The sequence below is a fragment of the Onthophagus taurus genome, chromosome 7, assembly GCF_036711975.1.
Source record: "Onthophagus taurus isolate NC chromosome 7, IU_Otau_3.0, whole genome shotgun sequence".
Taxonomy (NCBI): domain Eukaryota; kingdom Metazoa; phylum Arthropoda; class Insecta; order Coleoptera; family Scarabaeidae; genus Onthophagus; species Onthophagus taurus.
In genome coordinates this window covers 1,912,916-1,935,836 of record NC_091972.1, presented here as the reverse complement: position 1 = coordinate 1,935,836, position 22,921 = coordinate 1,912,916, and the positions used below count along the sequence as shown (strand labels likewise).

General features: G+C 32.7%; 1 protein-coding gene and 1 long non-coding RNA gene across 5 annotated transcripts in view; one reads left to right on the top strand and one right to left on the bottom strand.

Annotated features, from left to right (window-relative positions):
• The window catches only part of LOC111423653 (inactive dipeptidyl peptidase 10), a 149,038-nt gene that overhangs the window by 108,039 nt on the left and 18,078 nt on the right, over nt 1–22,921 (bottom strand). Inside the window, exon 1 of one of the 4 annotated variants that reach the window (XM_071197427.1) lies at nt 15,679–16,725. The exons of 2 other annotated variants lie outside the window; for them this stretch is intronic. In XM_071197427.1, coding sequence (XP_071053528.1) covers nt 15,679–15,774 — 96 coding nt within the window. In that variant the 5' untranslated portion in view covers nt 15,775–16,725. Of the gene's footprint in view, nt 1–15,678; nt 16,726–22,921 lie in introns of those variants that run through there. One more of the 4 variants, XM_071197430.1, reaches the window with a different exon arrangement.
• LOC139430871 (uncharacterized) lies at nt 5,412–5,593 on the top strand. The gene is made up of 2 exons (XR_011641245.1): nt 5,412–5,467; nt 5,527–5,593. It is a non-coding gene; the product is annotated as an uncharacterized lncRNA (long non-coding RNA).

Sequence of the window (22,921 nt, the reverse complement as noted above, 5' to 3'; positions counted from 1 at the left end):
TGTGGGCGAGACGCTAGATTTGATATTTCAACACGAACTCGTCAATTTTAGAGAAATGTAGCGACCTCGGCGATTTGAGAAAAAATCGTTCCTTAAATATCTTAGTCAGATGCTCAGTATTCAGCAATTTTATAAGAAAACATTTACTCTCACTCCGCCGAGGTCGTTTGAGGGCGAGACGCTAGATTTGATATATGAACACGAAATCATCAGCTTTATGGGATTTATTTTAGACAAAAGAAAAGGAAGGGAAGGATGAGTCGAGCAGCGATCCCCTCTATCCGAGAATGAATAAAAATATCAATAATTAATTACCAAAATCTGAACTGATCTGCGGATCGCTACAGTAGCGCCTCGGCCGCAAACGACCTTGGTGATCCTATAAGAAAACTTTTATCCTCATTTCGTCAAGTACTAATTCACCCTCTAATGAGATATTTGTCTAAAAATGTCCAAAAATGTCATAATGGCCTAACATTACAACATAACCAGAGATGTGAGATAAATTTGAAATTCTTTTTTGTAATCTCTAAAAAAAAACGAACAAAATGATTTTATTACTACCTCTAAAAGTCACTTTGAGCTTAAACCGACTTTTAGAAGTTGTATGTACAGAGTAAACGTATCATAAACCGGGCAACAACGTAATTACTGTGTAAAGTTGGACGATGTATCCTCTAAACTACGTTTGCGGTCGGGAATATTCACATTCCCCTTCCTGTTAGCGAGGGCGACTATGAATTACGTAATATTACAGAAGTAAATTTCAATTTAACTCAATCAATAACCGAACGTAAAATTCTTTGTTTAACTTGATGGCAGGTGCTTAATTGGAACAGTTTCGCAGATCATTACACTCAAATGTTAATTAACTAATTGCATTTCAGGTTAGATGGAGACTACTAGTGTTAATTAAATGTTTCTAATTGTTACCAATTAATTTAACAAAATACTTACGGAACATAAAGATGTTTGTTTTTTAATTCTAGGTTACTCACCTGAAACAAAAAGAAAAATGTTTAATTAATTTTATCTTTGAAGTAATATTAATAAATGAAACGTTGAAATTAAGTCGCGTATTGGAAATTTTTCGATGTGTAAAAAGGAAGGTAAATCCATCACGAACCACAACCCCAAAACTGCTAACATAATTTTGCCTTCGACGGTTACTCGCATTAGAGAACGTCCGTCCATCAGTGTGAAGGTTCGATATTTGAGCGTTTAGAGATGCTTTTTTCGCCTTTTTTTCGCTTTTACCCTGCATTTTTTTTAGTACAACTTTCGTTTTAATCTAATAGCTTAATCAAAGTAAGATACTCAAAGCCTAAAAATTGATTTTATCAATTTTTGGGAGCTATTTTTTATTTGAAACATTCAACTGGGACAAAACAAAACAGTTACATATATGAATATTCATGTAAAAGTGTTTTTATTTCGTGACCCATTTTTACCTGAATTATGAGGGTTGGTGAAGAGTTGTTGTATATTTACACAACACTACACTAAATTTTTGACATACAATTAATTTTATGTTTAATTACGAATGAAATGCTAAAGGTAATCAAAATTGATACTGATCAAATAAGTAAACGTCGCAGTGAATTTCACAGCCCTCCGCAGAATTTGATTATCCCAGATCAATTCTGCGTCCTGTAATCTAATCGAAATCCCAAGAAACCTAATCATTATTCTAGGAACGTCTTAGGTCCATTCTGTGTATTGACAGTAGTTACAAGTTCAATTTAGATGTCGCGAATTAGGCAACCTTTCTTAAAGCGGCGATTTTCCGTTAACGTAAAGATGTGGAACTCTTAACTTACAATTTTGTTGTGTTTTGTGAATCAACAAATGGTCGCTTTGATTTTCGATTCTCAGGAAATATTTTATGGGGGTCATTATTCACTTGAAATGTTCGGATTTATTTTTGGAGTTTTGTTTTAAACGATTTTGGCATTTATGTATTTATCCGGTGTTCGGATACGAAATAAGGTTTCTATTTCGCACGCCGAATCTGTTCGGGGTCAGCTTTTGGACAAGAATTTATGGCGCGGCGCCGAGCTTACCGCAAAATCTAGGTAAGTAAATTATGGTCACCGCGGTTCACTTACGGTGGGGTATTTCACCCTTTATGTTTTTTTTTATTTATTAACAATTTTCTTGTTGATGGGATTAAATAAAAACAATTTTTTATATTTTTTGTTTGTTTGGATCGATTAGTATTACGTTAGTAGTTCCCTAAGGAAATAGAAGTCCTTTTACCTAAGAAAATACAACTGCTCTCCGCCAAAGACATGCCACAGCAAATATTTGTCTTCCCCCACTATCGATTTTAATGGTTTCCTCCGAACACAAAGTTAACCCTTATATTATTAATCGACTTTTTAAGAGAGCCAAATCAAAATTACTGATTTCAAAAGGGAAATTTGTTTCTGATGGTAATAACACTCGCTTTACAGTGGATCGATAACGCCATAAGCATAGATTTACGAGTTAGCCTACGGGCTGTAATTTCTGCTATTGTATTCGACACATCAAAGAAGTACATTGATTCATAGTAGATCACTAGAGAATTCTGTCATCACCAAACGAATATAAATTAACTGAAAGATCAAAGGGAAGGTAAATTTACGACATTTCATTTTAGAAAATAAAAATATTTTACTTCTATTTAGATTATGAAAATGTTTATTTACTTATGTTTTCGGTGCTTGTAGTGCTATACGAATTTATCGTATTTCGAATAAAAATTATTCGTCCTCAGACACGACTACAAAACATGAAACATATAAACTAGGTGAGTGTCTTAATTAAATATTATAATACATTGAACAAAACTTATTTCACAGGACATATTAAAAATTAAAGGTTAAAATTAACTAGATACTATTAAAACATTACTAAAAATATATTTACCGTCAATTTGTTTAGGCATTAAAAAAGATTCAATTAAACAAATTTTGCACTTAAAGGTGAAATGTGTTTATTATCACTCTACCGGTTTCGCTCCTTTCGGAGCATCTTCAGGAGTTCCTAAAGTTATTAATTTTACAACACTTTCTAGTATTATATAATTTTACATTTTAACTTACGTCAATTTTTTGAAGAACTAAACATGTATGTGATACTTTATTGAATTAATTCACTATTAAAATGTTAATCTCTAAACATGTGCTATCATACATCACTTTTTATTATATTTTAGGTTATGTTGAAACTGTCAATGGTATATTTTCTATTTTAATGTTGGTAATCTGTCAAATGTGATTGTCGTGTATTGAATTTAAACTTTCTTGTTTTGAATAGGTTGATTTTCAACAGGTTAAAATGAGGTATTACAACATAAACATATTAACTCCCTACATCAAACACACTGAAAAATATAGAGAGCAGCTGTTTTTAGAGTTCGGGAGGTTTTCGTGGAGGTGTGTATGGTTGTTTGAGATAGGTATATAGTGGTCTTCTTGTAGGTATAATTTGTTCGTTTATGCATGTTACATCAGGGCAGTTGTTGAGTAATTTATTAATTTCATAGTTTTCCATTATTTCTAAATAGTAACTTTTATTGATATGATGAAGGATTCTGGAATTTTTATCTTCGTTAAATTCATGTTTTGAGTTAAATGTTAAGTGATTTCCGAAGTTGGAGTTACTTTTGTGTTTATGTTCTCTTATTCTTTTTCTAAGGCTTCTGCCTGTTTCTCCAATGTACGCTGCTTTACAAGTGTCGCACTCTAGTATGTACACACCATTGTCGTCCAGTTTATTTATTTTGTCCTTATTGTTTATAAGCATTCTTTCTAATGTTTTATTTGGTTTGAAATTAAGATTTATATTATATTGTTTTAAACTCTGTTTTATTTTATTGGATATGTTGCCTTGGAATGTTATAGCTCTATAATAAATACTTTGATCTTCATTGTGTTGATTCTTTAGAGTGGTACAATTAATCATTTTTTGTTTTTTCTGTTGTTTGTTTATAATATTATTTATTATATAAGTTGGGAAGTTATTATTTTTCGCAACTTGGTAGATTGTATTTATTTCGGTGGTAAGGTTTTCTGTGTTCATTTTTGAATTGTATGCTCTATGTGTGTGTGATCTAAAAGCAGCTAGTTTATGTGCGTTACAGTGATATGAGTCGTAGGGTATGACTGCATCTGTCTGTGTTGGTTTTCTGTATGTGTTAAATATAAAACCGTTATCCTGTGTTCTTTTTATGTTTATGTCTAGGTAGTTTATTTCGTTATTTTTCTCTTGTTCTATCGTAAATTGTATCTTGCTGTGTATTGAGTTAATATATTTATGAATCTTGTTTATAGTGTTGTTGTCTTTAGTATTAACAATGACTAGTATGTCATCTACATACCTTTTCCAAAATTTTATGTTTTCAAAATATGGATTATTATCTTTATTAATTATAAGTTTAGTTTCCATCTCATTTAGAAATATGTCAGAGATCAAACTGTTCAAAGGAGACCCCATTGGTAAACCCTCTTCGTATGAATATATATTATTATTGAATTTGCAGAAATTTTGTTGTAAACTGATCTCGAATAGGTTGAAAATGTTATTACGATCATTTAGGTCTGTTATGTTATGTGATAGAATGTCTTTAATAATGTTCAATGTTTGTCTGGTGGGGATGTTGGTATACAGGTTGACGATGTCGAAGGATAGAATAGTAAAACCTTTTGGCAGTGACATTGTGCTCAGTTCTGTTATTATTTCTGATCTATTCCGAATAGTGTGTGTTGGTTGGAAGTTAATATTTGTTTTGAAAATGTCTATTAGAAATTTTGATATTTTGTAAGTGCTTGAGTCGATGCTGGTTATTATTGGTCTTATGGAGAAACAGGCAGAAGCCTTAGAAAAAGAATAAGAGAACATAAACACAAAAATAACTCCAACTTCGGAAATCACTTAACATTTAACTCAAAACATGAATTTAACGAAGATAAAAATTCCAGAATCCTTCATCATATCAATAAAAGTTACTATTTAGAAATAATGGAAAACTATGAAATTAATAAATTACTCAACAACTGCCCTGATGTAACATGCCTAAACGAACAAATTATACCTACAAGAAGACCACTATATACCTATCTCAAACAACCATACACACCTCCACGAAAACCTCCCGAACTCTAAAAATAGCTGCTCTCTCTGTACCATTATAATTTTCAGTGTGTTTGATGTAGGGAGTTAATATGTTTATGTTGTAATACCTCATTTTAACCTGTTGAAAATCAACCTATTCAAAACAAGAAAGTTTAAATTCAATACACGACAATCACATTTGACAGATTACCAACATTAAAATAGAAAATATACCATTGACAGTTCAACATAACCTAAAATATAATAAAAAGTGATGTATGATAGCACATGTTTAGAGATTGACCTTTTAATAGTGAATTAATTCAATAAAGTATCACATACATGTTTAGTTGTTCAAAAAATTGACGTAAGTTAAAATATAAAATTATATAATAATAGAAAGTGTTGTAAAATTAATAACTTCAGGAACTCCTGAAGATGCTCCGAAAGGAGCGAAACCGGTAGAGTGATAATAAACACATTTCACCTTTAAGTGCAAAATTTGTTTAATTGAATTACCCAGGTGAAAAGAAAACAAAAATGAATATTAATTAAAAAAGATGTTAAACATTCTCGATAAATTTGAGGTGTAGGAAAACTTTTAATACGACCCAAATATTAATATTCTTCGTTGTAAGGTAAAGATCTTAAGCTTTTGAAGACAAATGTAGAACTGCGGTTTTTGTGGTTCAAACAGGGTTAGAAAAGGTGGGGTTTCAAATAAACAGGTATAAAATTGTCAGATGTAAAACAAAACACGTGCGCAAGTGCAAATGCTTTCATAAAATGTCTCAATTGTTTCGATAAGCGAAAAGCCAGAATAAAAATCACAATAGAAAAATCACAATAAAACTCAAACCAAAATCAGCAAAACATAGTGATATTGTCACGCTTAACTTAGAATCTAAGGGTTCAGGAAAATTCAAAACTATATTTATGCATTAATAAATCCGTTATTTTTAAATTTGTTTTTATATTTAAGTATAAAAAGTTCGTCGTATAGGTCGAGTTCTTTGGACTTGTGTATATTTTTAATTAATCTAATATTACTCATGTTAGATGTGTGTTGATTGTTTTGTAGGTGTTTATAGAAGGTAGAGAATGTTCTATTAAGGTGTTCATGAGCTCTTATTTTTAAGTTTCTACCTGTTTGTCCTATATAGAAGTCATCACAATCGCTACAAGACATTTTGTATATTCCACTTAACTTTAACATGTCGAATTTATGCTTGTTATTTAAAAATTGATTGATTAGTTTATTACCTGAATTGAAGGCCGGGATAATGTTAAATTTAGATAGGTTTCTTCCTATTTTAAATTCTATATTGGGGTTGTAGGGAATGGCTAAGTATTGATTGGCAGATTTATGGTGTGGGTATATTAGTCTGTTAATACTCTGCAACGATCCACTTGTGGATCCTGACTGCCACCATCCACCGTTTGAATTCTTATTATCGGGCATGTTCATTTGTCTGAGTGATGGTCCGAATGTTCGCTTTCTTTTTAAGAACGCGAATTCCGGAGCTATCAAGTGTTTCTTAAATAGTATCGATTGGCAGACTGTTTTTGCTGGGATGGGCGTGGAGAGCATGGTTGAAGTTTTCTATGACCGCGTTAATTATGTAATTAACAGAGACGTTCCTAAGCGCTTTCTGCCTAAGCAACGTTTTCCTTACTGGTACAAACGTTCAACTATTCGTGTCATTAAAGAAAAGCTACTTTACCATAAAAAATGGAAATCTACTCGCCATAATAGTGATTACTTGGCTTTCTCTATCTTGCGCTCCAGGTCTAAGAGGCTTATTGCGGGTGATTATAGAGATTACTTAAACTCGATTCAGGCGGGGGTTATGGAAAATCCCAAAGGAATCTGGTCCTTTGTTAAGTCCAGGAAAGGGGATGTGTCTGGCTTGCCAGCCGCTATGTTTTCTGTTGATGGGTCAATGGTGACCTCAGGTCCTGATATCTCTTGTGCATTTGCAGAGTATTTCGCCTCGGTTTTCGTAGATGGTAGTATTGACCGCTCAATGGTCTTCGGTGGCCAGGGTGTTTCACCTTTGTTCTCTGCTGACGCAGTCCTCAATGTTTTGATCCATCTTGACAAGTCCTCTGGCTCTGGTCCGGATGGTATTCCATCTTCCTTTTTGAGGGAGTTTGCTGCCGAACTGTCGACCCCACTTTTTCTTATTTTTCCAAAATCCTTACTCGAAGGTACTTTTCCGCGCTCGTGGAAGACAGCTTTTGTCGTTCCAATATTTAAATCAGGGAATAGACAGTTGGTATCTAATTACCGTCCAATTTCTATTACCTCGTCTATTCCCAATGTTTTTGAAAAAATTGTTTGTGATTACTTTAACCACTCTATTGCTCACTCTCTCATTACTGAACAACATGGATTCTTGTCTGGCCGATCGGTTGAGTCTAACGGTTAGTGTCTTATGTTAATTTTATTCATTCTACCTTAAATGAGGACTCACAGGTTGACGCAATTTATGCCGATTTCTCTAAAGCCTTCGACAAGATTGACCATGGAATTCTTATACAAAAGCTGTCCTCCTTTAACATTCCTGCCGGCATTGTGCGCTGGATAATGTCATATCTTTCTGACAGAAGTCAGGCAGTTAAGATGGGTAGCTTTTTGTCGGACTACAAACCCATCTCATCTGGTGTGCCTCAGGGAAGTCACCTTGGGCCCACATTATTTCTAATTTACATAAACGACATTTCTTCTTGCTTTAAATTTTCCAAATTCCTGCTCTATGCGGATGATAATAAAATATTTACTAGAGTCAGCTCTAGTCATGACTGCCTAAGGCTCCAGGAGGACCTTGATCGTCTACATGATTACTGTCGCGTTAACAAACTTTATTTGAACTATGACAAATGCCAAAAAATAACGTTTACATGGAAACGCTATCCTATTAATTTTAATTACAACTTTAATGGTAGACCTATTATCTCTACTGACAGAGTGAAGGATCTTGGCATTATACTTGATGCCAAATTGAGATATCACCTTCACATCGAAGTCATGGTGGCGAAAGCCCTGCGTAACCTAGGGTTTGTTATCAGAATAAGTAGACAGTTTACCAATTTTACAAGCATTAAATCCCTTTATATGGCATTTGTTAACAGCGTATTATCCTATGGTTCCATAGTGTGGAATCCTATGTACGCGGTCTATCGTGAAGCGGTTCAACGACGCTTTGTACGCTATCTGGTTTACAAATATCATCTTCCCTATTGCGACTACGATAGACGCTGTGTGGTTTTTAACTTATTATCCCTGCGGCAGCGTCGGCTAGTCTCAGACTTAATTTTTCTTTTCAAACTGGACGCACCTGATCTTCTGTCTGTGTTGAACTTTAATGTACCACAGCGTTTCACGCGGCGGAATACTACATTCCTTTTAGGCACATCGCACACAAACGCTCATCTAAACTCGCCTATCGTTCGGCTTTTGAATACTTACAATCAGGACTTCTTAACCATGTTACTCTATTTGGACTCTCGTTGCGCTCATTTAGAGAATTACTATTACGTAACGTAGTAATTGTAATTTTTTTTTAATTAGCAACTATTAATGCTGTTATTATTATTTTCATAGTTAATGTTATAATTATTGTTATTTTTTTTTTCTCGTTTTTTTGCTTGGTATGTAGTTAAGTGCTTTGTTTTTATGAGGATGCTTCACTGGGGATATCCTCCCTGTTTGTGTCCCAATAATAAATAAATAAATAAATAAATGTGTCGTTTGTGAGCTATATTGAATATTTTTTGAAGTTCAGTAATTTTGAAGTTATTATTATCACCTATGTTTAGTATTTTATTTATTTCTTTATTTATGTTTACATCACTTAGAGGGTAGTTAATTAGTCTATTGAACATGAAATTGAAATTAGAATATTTGTGTTAGAGGCAATTATATGAATTCCTAGGAATTGTAGCATCAGTGTATGTGTCTTTACGAAAAATGTCAAATTCTATTTTATTTTTGTTAGTATTATTATATAAGGTTAAGTCTACCTTCAATTTCTATTTCTGTAGTGAATTTCAGATTGCATAAGTTATCGAAAATATTTTTGAGAGCCAATAGTTGGGCATTGTTACCATCAAAAACTATAAGTAGATCGTCTACATATCTACCATAAAACTTGATATTATGGTTAATTAATTTGTATTTGTCAGTAAATATAAGTTTTTCAAAAGTACTGAAGTAAATGTCTGCCACAATACCCGATATGGGTGAGCCCATGGGGAGTCCATCATTCATTTCGTAATATTCGTTTTCAAATATAAAGAAGTTTTGTTGGGTGACTATTTTTAGAATTTCGATAATTTATTGGTATGTTTGAATACATGTTTTTTATATCAAAAGATATTAGACGTGAATTTTTCGAGATTTCAACTTTTTCTAATTTCTTAATTAAGTCTGTAGAATTTTTAATGTTAAAATGAGACTCATTTTTAAAACATTCGTGAAGGAATTTTTGAATCTTTTTAGCGATTTTACTGGTGGGTGTGTTAGTATTTCCTATTATGGGACGGATGCTCAAATCTTTTTTATGTAATTTTATATAAGATTTTAGAACGGGTGTTAATGGGTTCATGACATTTGAGTTATAAGGAGTTATATTAAAGTAGTTAAGTTGTATATGATAATCCCTTATCGATTTTAAAAATAACGGTGGTGAGAGCCTGATAAACGATATTACCGACTTTAATAACTTTAGACATTTCCATAGATTTATTAATGCATAAATATAGTTTTGAATTTTCCTGAACCCTTAGATTCTAAGTTAAGCGTGACAATATCACTATGTTTTGCTGATTTTGGTTTGAGTTTTATTGTGATTTATTGTGATAACTACATTTGTCTTCAAAGGCTTAAGATCTTTACCTTACAACGAAGAATATTAATATTTGGGTCGTATTAAAAGTTTTCTTACACCTCAAATTTATCGGGAATGTTTAACATCTTTTTTAATGCCTAAACAAATTGACGGTAAATATATTTTTAGTAATGTTTTAATAGTATTTAGTTAATTTAGACCTTTAATTTTTAATATGTCCTGTGAAATAAGTTTTGTTCAATGTATTATAATATTTAATTAAGACACTCACCTAGTTTATATGTTTCATGTTTTGTAGTTGTGCCTGAGGACGAATAATTTTTATTCAAAATACGATAAATTCGTATAGCACTACAAGCACCGAAAACATAAGTAAATAATAAACATTTGTAATAAATTTGTTCATATTGCAATAAACATTTTCTTCATCTAAATAGAAGTAAAATATTTTTATTTTCTACCACTCTATTTACCACTAAAATGGTTCAACCTCGACGACAAGCATTCAGCAAATTACCAAATTGAATTTACTCCTTGATTTATTCTTAAATGTTTTCTCATTTTCGGGATATAAATTTTTCTCAAGGCTTCGAGTGAACAACATATTTTCATTCATTCACACTCAAGAGGAGTATTGTTATGAAAGGTTGGGTGTTACCATGTTCAAACATAGGTGGGGCCAATGATAAAAGCTGAAAAGTCAGAATAGACTAACCTTGACTAATTTTAGCAATAAGGATTTAAAAGTTTTTATTTTTTTAAATTAAATTATAATACCAAAACATTTTTCCCACATTTACTAATAATACTTTATTGCTCCCTTAATCACACAGAATTTTTAATAACCACTCCGTATGTTATAAATCCACAAATTAAAAGCGAAATAAATCTTATTCATTCACATCCCAACGGGGTTGAAATTTTACCACAGCCACTTTAGCCATAAATCAATTTAAGGGAAACCTAAATAACAAAATTAAAAAGTTTAAACTTGAAACGTCACAGTTTTAATCCAGTGTTATGAAGACATAGAGCCGTCGCGGTGTCATTAAGTTGAGTATACTAGGAAGAGCAGAAAAGGAAGCCTCTTAAGAAAATTAACGTGCAACAGAACAGCGATGGGAGTAACGTTCGGTGGATCGTATAACCTCAAGGGATCGGCTGTCTTGTTAATTTAACGCCACAGCACGAGAGAGCGGATTTTCCAGGCTCTTTTTCGATTTCAAACGGTCCACCACCGAGTGTCGGTGGTCGCATGATATTTTCGATCGATCCGGAATTATATTTGGAGAGGGCGACGTTGCCGGAAGGCCCACGAATTGTACGGAGGGTTCGGCCGAATGTAAAACTAGGACGATATGTGAATATTCAATTTCCATCAACTATACACGGATAATATTTAATGAAGACTCCGTTAATTAATTTATCAACGTACCTTAATTCCGTTTCAAAACAAGTTGTTTAACAAGAATTTTAAAGAATCCTTGAGGGTTTACGAAAAGTTTTCTTATATTAAACCTATAAAAACTGCTGGCTATTACATAAAGACCTCTTAGCTTTCGATTGAATCGTTAAACGAGCGTGCAATTTTAGAAATCGTTCAGTCACGGTACTCGACACTTGATTTACGTGAAAGGTGTATCGAACAGCAAGAATTCTTCACATTCAAAGACGGTTAAGTTTGTGACGTTTTCAAATTATTATCGATTTTTTATTAATAATTCGACCCCCACCATTGGGATCTCAGAAACCATAAGAGATAAAGAAATGATTAAATGGGGGCAAAGTTGCGTATCTTAGAGCTCACCATTTTTCAATTAAGTTTTTGGATCTAGCCGTTTCAGTTTTTAAAATATGGCCGAAAAACAAAAAATAGACTTTTTCGTTTTTTACCTATAACTTCTTTATTTTTCGTTTTTTCGTGAATCTGAAAAAAGATTCTTAAGGCAACTTTTTATAAAAAATGTCACGACACAACTAGAAATTCTCTCCGACGTTTCGTTTTCGTGAAACTATCATCAGGTTTATTTTTTGTTATGAACGCCATAAATATTTGATTTCCACACCAAAAAATAGGATAATTAATTCTGATTTCAATGATATGTCACACAATGTATTTCATTTAAAAAACATTGAATTATTAAAAAAAAACCTGATGATAGTTTCACGAAAACGAAACGTCGCAGAAAATTTCTAGTTGTGTCATGATATTTTTCATAAAAAGTTGTTTTAAGAATGTTTTCAGACGAAGGCTTTCACGGCTGGTGTTAAGAACTAACACTAGACCTAGAACTAGAAACTTTCGGGTTAAGCCGTGCGTTTTTTGAAAAAAATGTTTGACGTTTCGAATGCCATGTTGCAACCTTCCTTTGATTTTAGAGATACAGCAATTTTTACAAACTGTCATGGTAACGTGTCGAGAATGTCTTAACACTTTGTAAAAATTGCTTTATCTCTAAAATCCGCCCCTTTTGTGATTTTTAAACAGAATTTTGTCATTAGCTCAGCAATATAATAGTTTCCACTGTTCAAAATTTATTTTCAACTTGTACCTTACTCTCTATTCTGAAGATGCCTGCTAGGACAGGCGAAACATGTAAATAAAGAGACGTATTATATTTAATACAAGATTTTTTAATAACCAGTAAAAGTGCAAAAAAAACCATTGTTACCTCCAAATTAAAAAACTGGTTAAAAATGGACTACAACATCAACTTCGACTACATTTCTTTATCTCTTATGGTTTCTGAGATCCCAATGGTGGGGGTCGAATTTGAATTACTCTGTATAAGAGTTAATTCAAATTGGTCTGTCTTAAGAGTTAACTTCTAGTGACAGTGCAAGTGTAAAACTGGAACTAACATTATACCTAGAACTAGAATCATTCGGGTTTAGCCGTCTTTAGAGACGTGTGCCTAAACCCAAATGATTCTAGTTCTAGGTCTAGGTATAGTATTAGTTCTACACAGTAATAGTGCTAGTGTAAAACTAGAACTAATGCTAGACCTAAAACTAGAAATATCTTGCTTTCTGGTTCTAGGTCTAGTATTAGTTCTAGTTTTAGTTCAATAACAATACACAACGTAGAGCTATGTAGTGCTAACTAGCACTATTTAACACTGTCACTAGAAGTAACACTAGACCTAGATCTAAAAACATTGGGGTTTAGCTACACGTCTCTTAAGTCGGCTAAACCCAAATTTTTGGAGTTCTAGGTTTAGTATTAGTTCTAGTTTTAGTTTAATGAAAAATATACAACAATCTAGCGCTGAATAACTATTAAAACTAGAACTAATACTAGACCTAGAACTAGAAACATTTAAGAGACGCCAACCCAACCCAACCCGAATGTTTCTAGTTCTAGTGTTAGTTCTAGTGACAGTGTTAAGTAGTACTAATTAGCACTACATAGCGTTAGGTTGTGTATTGTTACTGAACTAAAACTAGCACTAACAGTAGACCTAGACCTAGATAATTTCGGGTTTAGCCCTACGTCTTCAGACATTCAAATTAGGTTTTCATACTGTTTGAACTTCAGGGCTTCTTCCCAAGATGGGGCGGCGTAGAGCACCACCGATCTCACGACTGATCCTAGGAGCTTCCTCTTTACCTCACCTGGTCCTCCAATTCGTGGCATAATCGCGGATAGAGTATTTTGAATTTTTGAGGCCTCTTCTACTATTTTTTTAATATGAGTGGTCATTCGTAATCTTTATCCATGTAGACGCCAACATACTACGCAGAACTACTACTTTTTATTATTTTGTTGTTTTTATTAGTTTGCGTTTTTAATCTCTAAGTTGAAAACTGTCATGGTAACGTATCGAGAATGTCTTAACACTTTGTAAAAATTGCTTTATCTCTAAAATCCGCCCCTTTTGTGATTTTTAAACAGAATTTTGTCATTAGTTCAGCAATATAATAGTTTCCACTGTTCAAAATGTATTTTCAACTTGTACCTTACTCTCTATTCTGAAGATGCCTGCTAGGACAGGGGGTCGAATTTGAATTACCCTGTATAAGAGGTAATTCAAATTGGTCTGCCTTAAGAGTTAAGTTCTAGTGACAGTGCAAGTGTAAAACTGGAACTAACATCATACCTAGAACTAGAATCATTCGGGTTTAGTCGTCTTTAGAGACGTGTGGCTAAACCCAAATGATTCTAGTTCTAGGTCTAGGTATAGTATTAGTTCTACACAGTAATAGTGCTAGTGTAAAACTAGAACTAATACTAGACCTAAAACTAGAAATATTTTGCTTTCTGGTTCTAGATCTAGTATTAGTTCTAGTTTTAGTCCAATAACAATACACAACCTAGCGCTATGTAGTGCTAACTAGCACTATTTAACACTGTCACTAGAAGTAACACTAGACCTAGATCTAAAAACATTGAGGTATAGCTATACGTCTCTTAAGTCGACTAAACCCAAATTTTTGTAGTTCTACTTTAGTATTAGTTCTAGTTTTAGTTTAATGAAAAATATACAACAATCTAGCGCTGAATAACTATTAAAACTAGAACTAATACTAGACCTAGAACTAGAAAAGTTTCAGAGACGCCAACAAAACCCAACCCAACCCGAATGTTTCTAGTTCTAGGTCTAGTGTTAGTTCTAGTGACAGTGTTAAGTAGTACTAATTAGCACTACATTGTGTTAGGTTGTGTATTGTTACTGAACTAAAACTAGTACTAATATTAGACCTAGATGTTTCGGGTTTAGCCGTACGTCTTCAGACATTCAAATTAGGTTTTTGTAATTTTTGTACTTCAGGGCTTCTTCCCAAGATGGGGCGGCGTAGAGCACCATCGATCTCACGACTGATCCTAGAAGCTTCCTCTTGACCTCACCTGGTCCTCCAATTCGTGGCATAATCGTGGATAGAGTATTTTGAATTTTTGAAGCCTTTTCTACTATTTTTTTTAATATGAGTCATTCGTAATCTTTATCCATGTAGACGCCAACATACTTCTCAGAACTACTACTTTTTATTATTTTGTTGTTTTTATTAGTTTGCGTTTTTAACCTCTAAGTATATCATTACGGCATAACTTAATTGTTTTTCTTTCCCTTATCCTATGCGCTAACGACATTATTGCTTCTATTGTCCCCATTCTCTTTCTGTAGCCATAGTGTATCTTGCTAATTAAGTTGTTCTCGTCTAATTCCCGGACCAATTTGTTGGTGATGAGCCTTCTAGCATTTTCCCTACCAAGCTTATCAAACATATTGGCCAATATGATTTTTTCTGGTCTATATTCTTCTTTGGCTTCTCGATTAACACCAATTTAGCTTTTTAAATAACCCATTTTTTAAGCAATCATTACATACTGACAGGAATATCTTGCTGTTGGCCTCTATACATGTTTTTATTATTTCAATTGTTATTCCATCTTCGCCGGGGGCTTTTTTTGTATTTAATTGTTTTATGCATAACATTATTTCTTCTAGTGTTCTAGTCTAATCTTAGTTCTAACGATAGTAGTTAATTCTAGTTTTAGTTCAATAATAGATACACAGATAACAGAATAATAGATACAATAGATAACAGAACTAAAGTACTTAAAGTAGAACTAAAACATTGAGATTTAGCCGTTTTTAGAGACGCACGGCTAAACCCGAATGTTTCTAGTACCAGTGTTAATTCTAGTTTTAATTGAACTATTTCAGTAACTTTTTGAATCTATTATATATTTGAGTTTAACAATAAAAAGTAACACACATACCCTGGTTCTTCCTAGTAGCAAAGCGTCCATTTCTCCCTCAGGATTAGCTTGAGCACCACTTACAGTTGCAATTGGTTTAACGTCCGCTGTGGCCATTTATTTTTCCAAAAGCCAAAGAAAATATTTGCCGTCGCCGTTTTTTCGGTTTAAATTTTACATTCGTTAACAATTCAATTAATTTTTTTAAATTTTAAAAGTTATTTTTGTTTAAATCTAATACATTAACGATCGTTTAAATTTATATTTGGCTAACAATTATTATAATCATGTTATAACGTGTATAATAGACATACAATTCTCTATTAAAATATATGGTTTTAATCGTGTATATAAATACGGGGTATACTAATACGAAAAATATGTTGTTCTCTACCTGATATCTTACTTATTTTTCTGGGTAAATATATTTTATTAATATTAATATTTCTTTGGCACTAATTTGTAACTACTTTCCCGTTTATTACTTATCTGTATTTTGTTAATTTTGAATAATTCTTTTGGTACTAATCACGTGGACCCATAGATGCAACACTTAAGAAGTGTGAGATTATGAACGGTTATTCCCCTAAACTCTAATTATTGAGCACATTGATTTTCTAAAAAGAGTTCGTTACTAAGAAATTCGGAAATCATTACAGAAACAGTAAGAAAAGTCGTGTAGAAGTTAGAAAAAATAAACTTTTTACATCTTAATCCGCCCTTTTTGGATATGTTTCGGTGTCGGCCGGTGGATTTCTTGCGATTCCGCGACGTGCACTCTCGAGATCAACATTAAAAAAATATTCGATTTGTATAAATTTTTCGTTTATAAATTCAAAACTAGTTTTGTGTTAAAATTCCTTAATAATTTTTTTTGATTTTTCTGATTAAGACGAGTATTTTATTTTTTTCCCGCGCACGAAACTTTTAAATAAACATCGTCGAATCAATTCGAAGCGATGGATTGTTTACAGCGGAGACATGTGACTTGCCCGAAAGCTCGGCTTTAAGTGGGTTGATCTTGGTCGGTAGCACTTTTACCAGCGCGAAGTGTAGACGCAAACGCTCCAAACGGAAAATAGACGAATCTACTGAATGTATTGATTTTCTGAAACAGTATTAAAGCTTCGCCGTTAGAGGACACTTTTACAGTTTTCAGTTTATTTATTCAACTAAATATAGAGTACTTTTTCATAAGTCGAGCTTTCAGAAATTTAAATATGTTGAAACAGCGAAATAAGGTAAATAATCTTTGAAACACCAATGAACTTCATCAAACCTAGATGAAAGTCGGTAAACAACCCAACCAATTAAGGTTATGGCATAAATAATTTCAAATTAGTTATGCTGATACAACTTCTTGAGGCAGAACATTTTAACTCAAAGTCGTTTTAACATAGAAACCAACTCCTTTGCAACAAGCGAAAAGTTGTCTCTATTACTCCAAATCTCGAAAATAACAAAAAGTCTTGTAATAAGCTAAGTTAAAAATAAACTTTTTATTCTCCACCACTTTTGAGACGGATAAATTTTGTCTGGGAAAATGAAGACAGATAACTGGAACTTTTAAAATATAACTTCACCCTAAATTTAACCTCGGAAACGTGAAAATTTATATTCCATTCGAGTAATCACCCGGTGTAGAGTCCGACAAATGAGGAATTAAAAACATAAATCGTTCACCGCAGACGTATAGTTACCCATTTCCTCTAAAAATCTCTACTGCGAGATTTCTCTATCCAAAGAATGACTTTTATAATTGAAAAAGGGCACGAAATAATCCAATTTTACACAGCCACAGCGTTTATTGACGATCGACGACCCTTTTTATCCTGGTTTAATCAGATTCGTTTTTCAATTTTCCTGACCGCTGCAACGTTGCAGTATTAATAGGATTTTTTACGGTTCAATTCCAATACTTACTAAATTTACGGGACTAGTGGTCTGCAAAAGGATGCACTATCGTTTAGACTATGATGTAGATCTACAGGGAATTGCACTTAAAATGCAATATACAAAAATATATTTTTATAGAAACCAGGGTGTACCTACTTACTTTGTTCCATATAAAATGCAACACGTCATATAATTTGTCATTATGCAGCGCTAGACCAAGGACTAGAATCATTCGGGCTTAGCTGTCTTAAGAAACGTAGGGCTAAACCCAAATGTTTCTATTCTAGGTCTGATATTAGTTCTAGTGACAGAGCAAGTGTAAAACTAGAACCAACACTATACCTAGAACAAGAATCATTCGGGTTTAGCCGTCTTTAGAGACGTCTGGCTAAACCCAAATGATTCTAGTTCTAGGTATAGTGTTAGTTCTACCATTGTCTTTAAATAGTATTATAATATATTTAAAGACAATGATTCTACATAGTAATAGTGCTAGTGTAGAACTAACACTATAGTTAGTTCTAGTTTTACACTAGCACTAGTACTACGTAGAACTAACACTATAGTTAGTTCTAGTTTTACACTAGCACTAGTACTACGTAGAACTAACACTGTTAGTTCTAGTTTTACACTAGCACTAAGTACTATGTAGAATTAACACTATACCTAGAACAAGAATCATTCGGGTTTAGCCGCACGTCTCTAAAGACGGCTAAACCCGAATGATTCTTGTTCTAGGTATAGTGTTAGTTCTACATAAAATAGTCCTAGTGTAAAACTAGAATTAACACTAGACCTAAAACTAGAAACATTCGGGTTTAGCCGTCTTAAGAAACGTAAGGCGAAAGCCAAATATTTCTAGTTCTAGATCTAATGTTAGTTCTAGTGGCAGTGCAAGTGTTAAACTAGAACTAACACTATACCTAGAACAAGAATCATTTGGGTTTAGCCGTCTTTAGAGACGTGTGGCTAAACCCAAACGATTCTAGTTCTAGGTATAGTGTTAGTTCTACATAGTAATAGTGTTAGTGTAAAACTAGAACTAACGCTAGACCTAGAAACATGCGGGTTTAGTCAAATATTTCTAGTTCTAGATTTAATGTCAGTTCTAGTGACAGTGCAAGTGTAATACTAGAAGCAACACTATACCTGGAACAAGAATCATTCGGGTTTAGCCGTCTTTAGAGACGTGTGGCTAAACCCAAATAATTCTAGTTCTAGGTATAGTGTTAGCTCTACATAGTAATAATGCTAGTGTAAAACTAGAACTAACACTAGACCTAGAACTAGAAACATTCCGGTTTGGCCATCTTAAGAGACGTAAGGCGAAAGCCAAATATTTCTAGTTCTAGATCTAATGTTAGTTCTAGTGGCAGTGCAAGTGTTAAACTAGAACTAGAATCATTCGGGTTTAGCCGTCTTTAGAGACGTATGACTAAACCCAAATGATTCTAGTTCTAGGTATAGTGTTAGTTCTACATAGTAATAGTGGTAGTGTAAAACTAGAACTAACACTAGACCTAGAACTAGAAACATTCGGGTTTAGCCGTCTTAAGAGACGTAAGGCGAAAGCCAAATATTTCTAGTTCTAGATCTAATGTTAGTTCTAGTGGCAGTGCAAGTGTTAAACTAGAAGTAACACTATACCTAGAACTAGAATCATTCGGGTTTACCCGTCTTTAGAGCCGTGCGGCTAAACCCAAATGATTCTAGATCTAGGTATAGTGTTACTTCCCCATACTACACAGTAAAAAATAATTACATAGTCCAGTACTGGTAATTTATTGCCATCTATATTCATGTAAAAAGTTACACGTATGTAATAGCAAAATAAATACATATCTAAACAAGCGCATTTTCCATTTCTATGTTTGTACTTTTCGTTTGTGATTGATGTAATTTTACTTCTTAACCCAGGATATGTACACGTATTAACACGTAAAAATAACTATATTTATATGTAAAATTACTTGTGCTATGAATATTGTAGTTCGTCTGCTATGTAATAATTCATTATTCAGCCCTGTACTTTTACATAATTTTAAGCTTAAATAATTGTAAAAATACGAATGTCATTATGGAAGTTCTACATATCCAAATTCGTTTTATGTCCAAATTATGAAAGCCAATAGTTTTTCCACCATTGTTATAATGTTTTACAGTACAAAAGCATTAAAAGAATAGTGGAAAAAGTGTAAACTTTTACAATTTTAACAGACGGCAAACTTGGAACACAAAAACTTTGTGTACAACCTGTATACGTACTAAAGGACACCAAACAACCAAACACTAAATGGACAGATTAAAGTGGTTTATTATTATTATAAGAGAGCGCGTATAACGTATAACGCGACTATTCATACGTTATTAGACTGTACTCAGCAGAATGATGTCAACGTGTTGTGCGTAGTTGCAAGCACAGAGTTGTGCGAACTCAGAAAATGGTGGTGGGGCCATCCCGTATTTTACATGTTCGTAATAGTAATTTTTAACAATATTACATAATTTCCCAATTTATTAAATACATTTACATTGTTTTACTTGATTTTCCATTTATTTACAGGTTTTTCCTATAGTTTACAATGTTTTGTGTAATTCATATTAAAAAAATGTAATATTTTGTAAATATACTAATTTCCTGTCATTTTACTTGGTATTAACTGGATTTCGAAAATTACGTTGTTAATTCATGTATTATTTCATAAGTCAATCTTGTAGTTTAATGTAGTATAATGTATTTTTACATCCATTTTTTACTGTGTAATAGTGCTAGTATAAAACTACAACTAACATAGATCTAGAACTAAAAACATTCGGGTTTAGCCTTGCGTCTCTTAAGACGCAAGACGACTCTTTTTATCCTAGTTTAATCAGATTCGTTTTTCAATTTTCCTGACTGCTACAAAATTGCAGCATTAATAGGATTTTGATGCAAGGAGAGAATAGCGTTTTGTTTGCTTTCAATCTATTTTCATGGTTGCTTATAAGCTCTTCTTGACAAAGAGTCATAAAGCTAATCGTGCGTAAATGTACATTTAAAGGTTACATCTTGTGCGTAATACTGAGAAAAGCGTAAACTTGTATTTTATGAGAAATAAAACTAGGGAAGGGACAATTACGCACAATGTCTTAAAAGGTGGAAGGAAGGAAGCGATCTCGTCTTCTCCAAGGGAATATAAAGGAAAAGGTTGAAGTAATAAACTAAGGAGAGTAATGTCTGTCTGAAATTGAGTCTTTATCTTACGAAAAACTTTGTGCGTTTGTAGATTTTACCAACTTTACTAACATTTTTATACGGCTTTTAAGATAAAACTTTTTAGAGATTTATAAAAAACTCTAATGAGCTTATAATTTTTTTTTGAATAAATCTCACACAAACGTGCGCATAAACTATCGAAAATTTGTCTTATCGCTTCGCATTATTGGCCGCAACAGTATGCAAATGCGATCGCTATCTGTGCGAGATCGAAATTTCAGCCTAGAACGTAATAAATGAGAATTAATGTTACACGTCGCCCTGTAATGTTCCCTAAAACCACCATTGGACGCTACATGGTATTAAATGCGACGAATAAAAGTAAATGACATTGTGAGATAAACAGAATTTTGTTAACCAACCGGTAGAAAAACGAGTGTTTGTAACCCCGTATAAAAGGGTAAAGGTCTGATAAGGACGTTTATTTGCAAGTCACCCAACGAGATTTGGAAAATTACCAGATACGTACAGAATTTAAATTTCCTTTAAAATTAAGGAAAAATAAAATGATTTTTTTTGTAAACCCGAAAATAATCATAAAAATTTATTGATTCAACGTGGCTTTTAAATTTATAAAAAAATTTATGGTTCACACCGGGGGCGAATATTGCTTATAAATCTTCAACGTATAAGAAGCAGTATCTTACGTTAACACGTAACTTGTCACGGAAAATTTCAATGTTAAACCATAAAAATCTCAATAAATCATTGATTTACTTTTTTATGTACACGAAGATATCCAGCGAGAAAACAAACGAAACGAGAAAATACGCGAAAATTATACGAACTCAATCTAATGAAAGTTGTTTGCTTCGTATATCGGCGAAACTTGATTGCGCAGAAAGTTTCTCCAACGATCCAGTACAATAACAAGCTTCAAGGGTATATCTATTAATAAACAATCACAAAAAAACTTTCTCTAAAGAATTAAGAAATGGAGAAGGAACAAATGAGATGGCGAAAAATCGCTTGAAAAGAATAGGAAGTTATCGATTGAATTAGAATTTTTGGTTAAAGACGAGAGCTTTCGAAGTTAGTTGGAAAGTTCGAAAAATATTTGTTTAGAATGTAGGATGATTGTTATGAAATTTAAAGCTGCGAATTAAAACTTGATGTTTAAAAACATCTTTTAGTTAAGATAACTAAGAGATTGTTTACATTAAAAATATTTGAAACGTTTCCATTTAACTATTTATTTATGCGACTATGTGAAAGATTTTAATCTGTAAATAAAGATAATATCTAATTAACAACATAGTATTATAGGTTTATTATCTTAGTATTATAGGAGGAAATCTTCTGTCAACAGTATCCCGTTTTTTGCAAGTGGTATCTAGTTCTCTACCAGGAACATGTAGTATTCTGTCAGTAGTATCTAGTCTTCTACAAGCAGTATCTAGTCTTCAATTAGCAATATTGAGTTTTCTACGAGGTGTATCTAGTGTTCTACTACCTAGTTTTCTATTGGCAATGTCTAGTCTTCTACAAACGCTATCCAGAGTACTATAAACAGTATCTACTTCTCTGCTAAGAATATTTAGTAATGTACTGTATTATTTTGTTTTGTTCCAATTAATTAATTATATAAACCAAATTTTTTTACAAATAAATCACACAGAAAACATATAACAATTATTTAATTGGATAACAACGAACAAAACATACATTTTTTTTGTTAAATTAAAGAACATGAATCTCAGGGACAAAAAAAAATAAAACGCAAGTTCATGGAGACATCTATAATTAAATTTTTAAATTTACAAACTAAATATAAAATAGAGCATAAAGAAATCTGTGCAAGAAAGAGGTAACTCCTTTATAAGAGTGTTGAAATTGACAAAGCTTATACGCGTTAATTTATAAGTGTCTTTTAACCCTTTGTGTCCCAAGAAGTCAAACATTTTGAAACTTTGTGACAGAATCAGACAGAATTAAAACGCTATCAAAATACACTCAGTAAAGGCCTTTGGAATAAAATTTTAGCAAAATATGCAATTCCCCTATTTTCGCATAGTCTAAGTGTCAAAAAAAATGCTAATTCAAAAATTCCTGGAAACCGTGTTTATTGAAATTAAGAAATAAAACTTATTTTAAATTGAAGCTTGAAGCTTT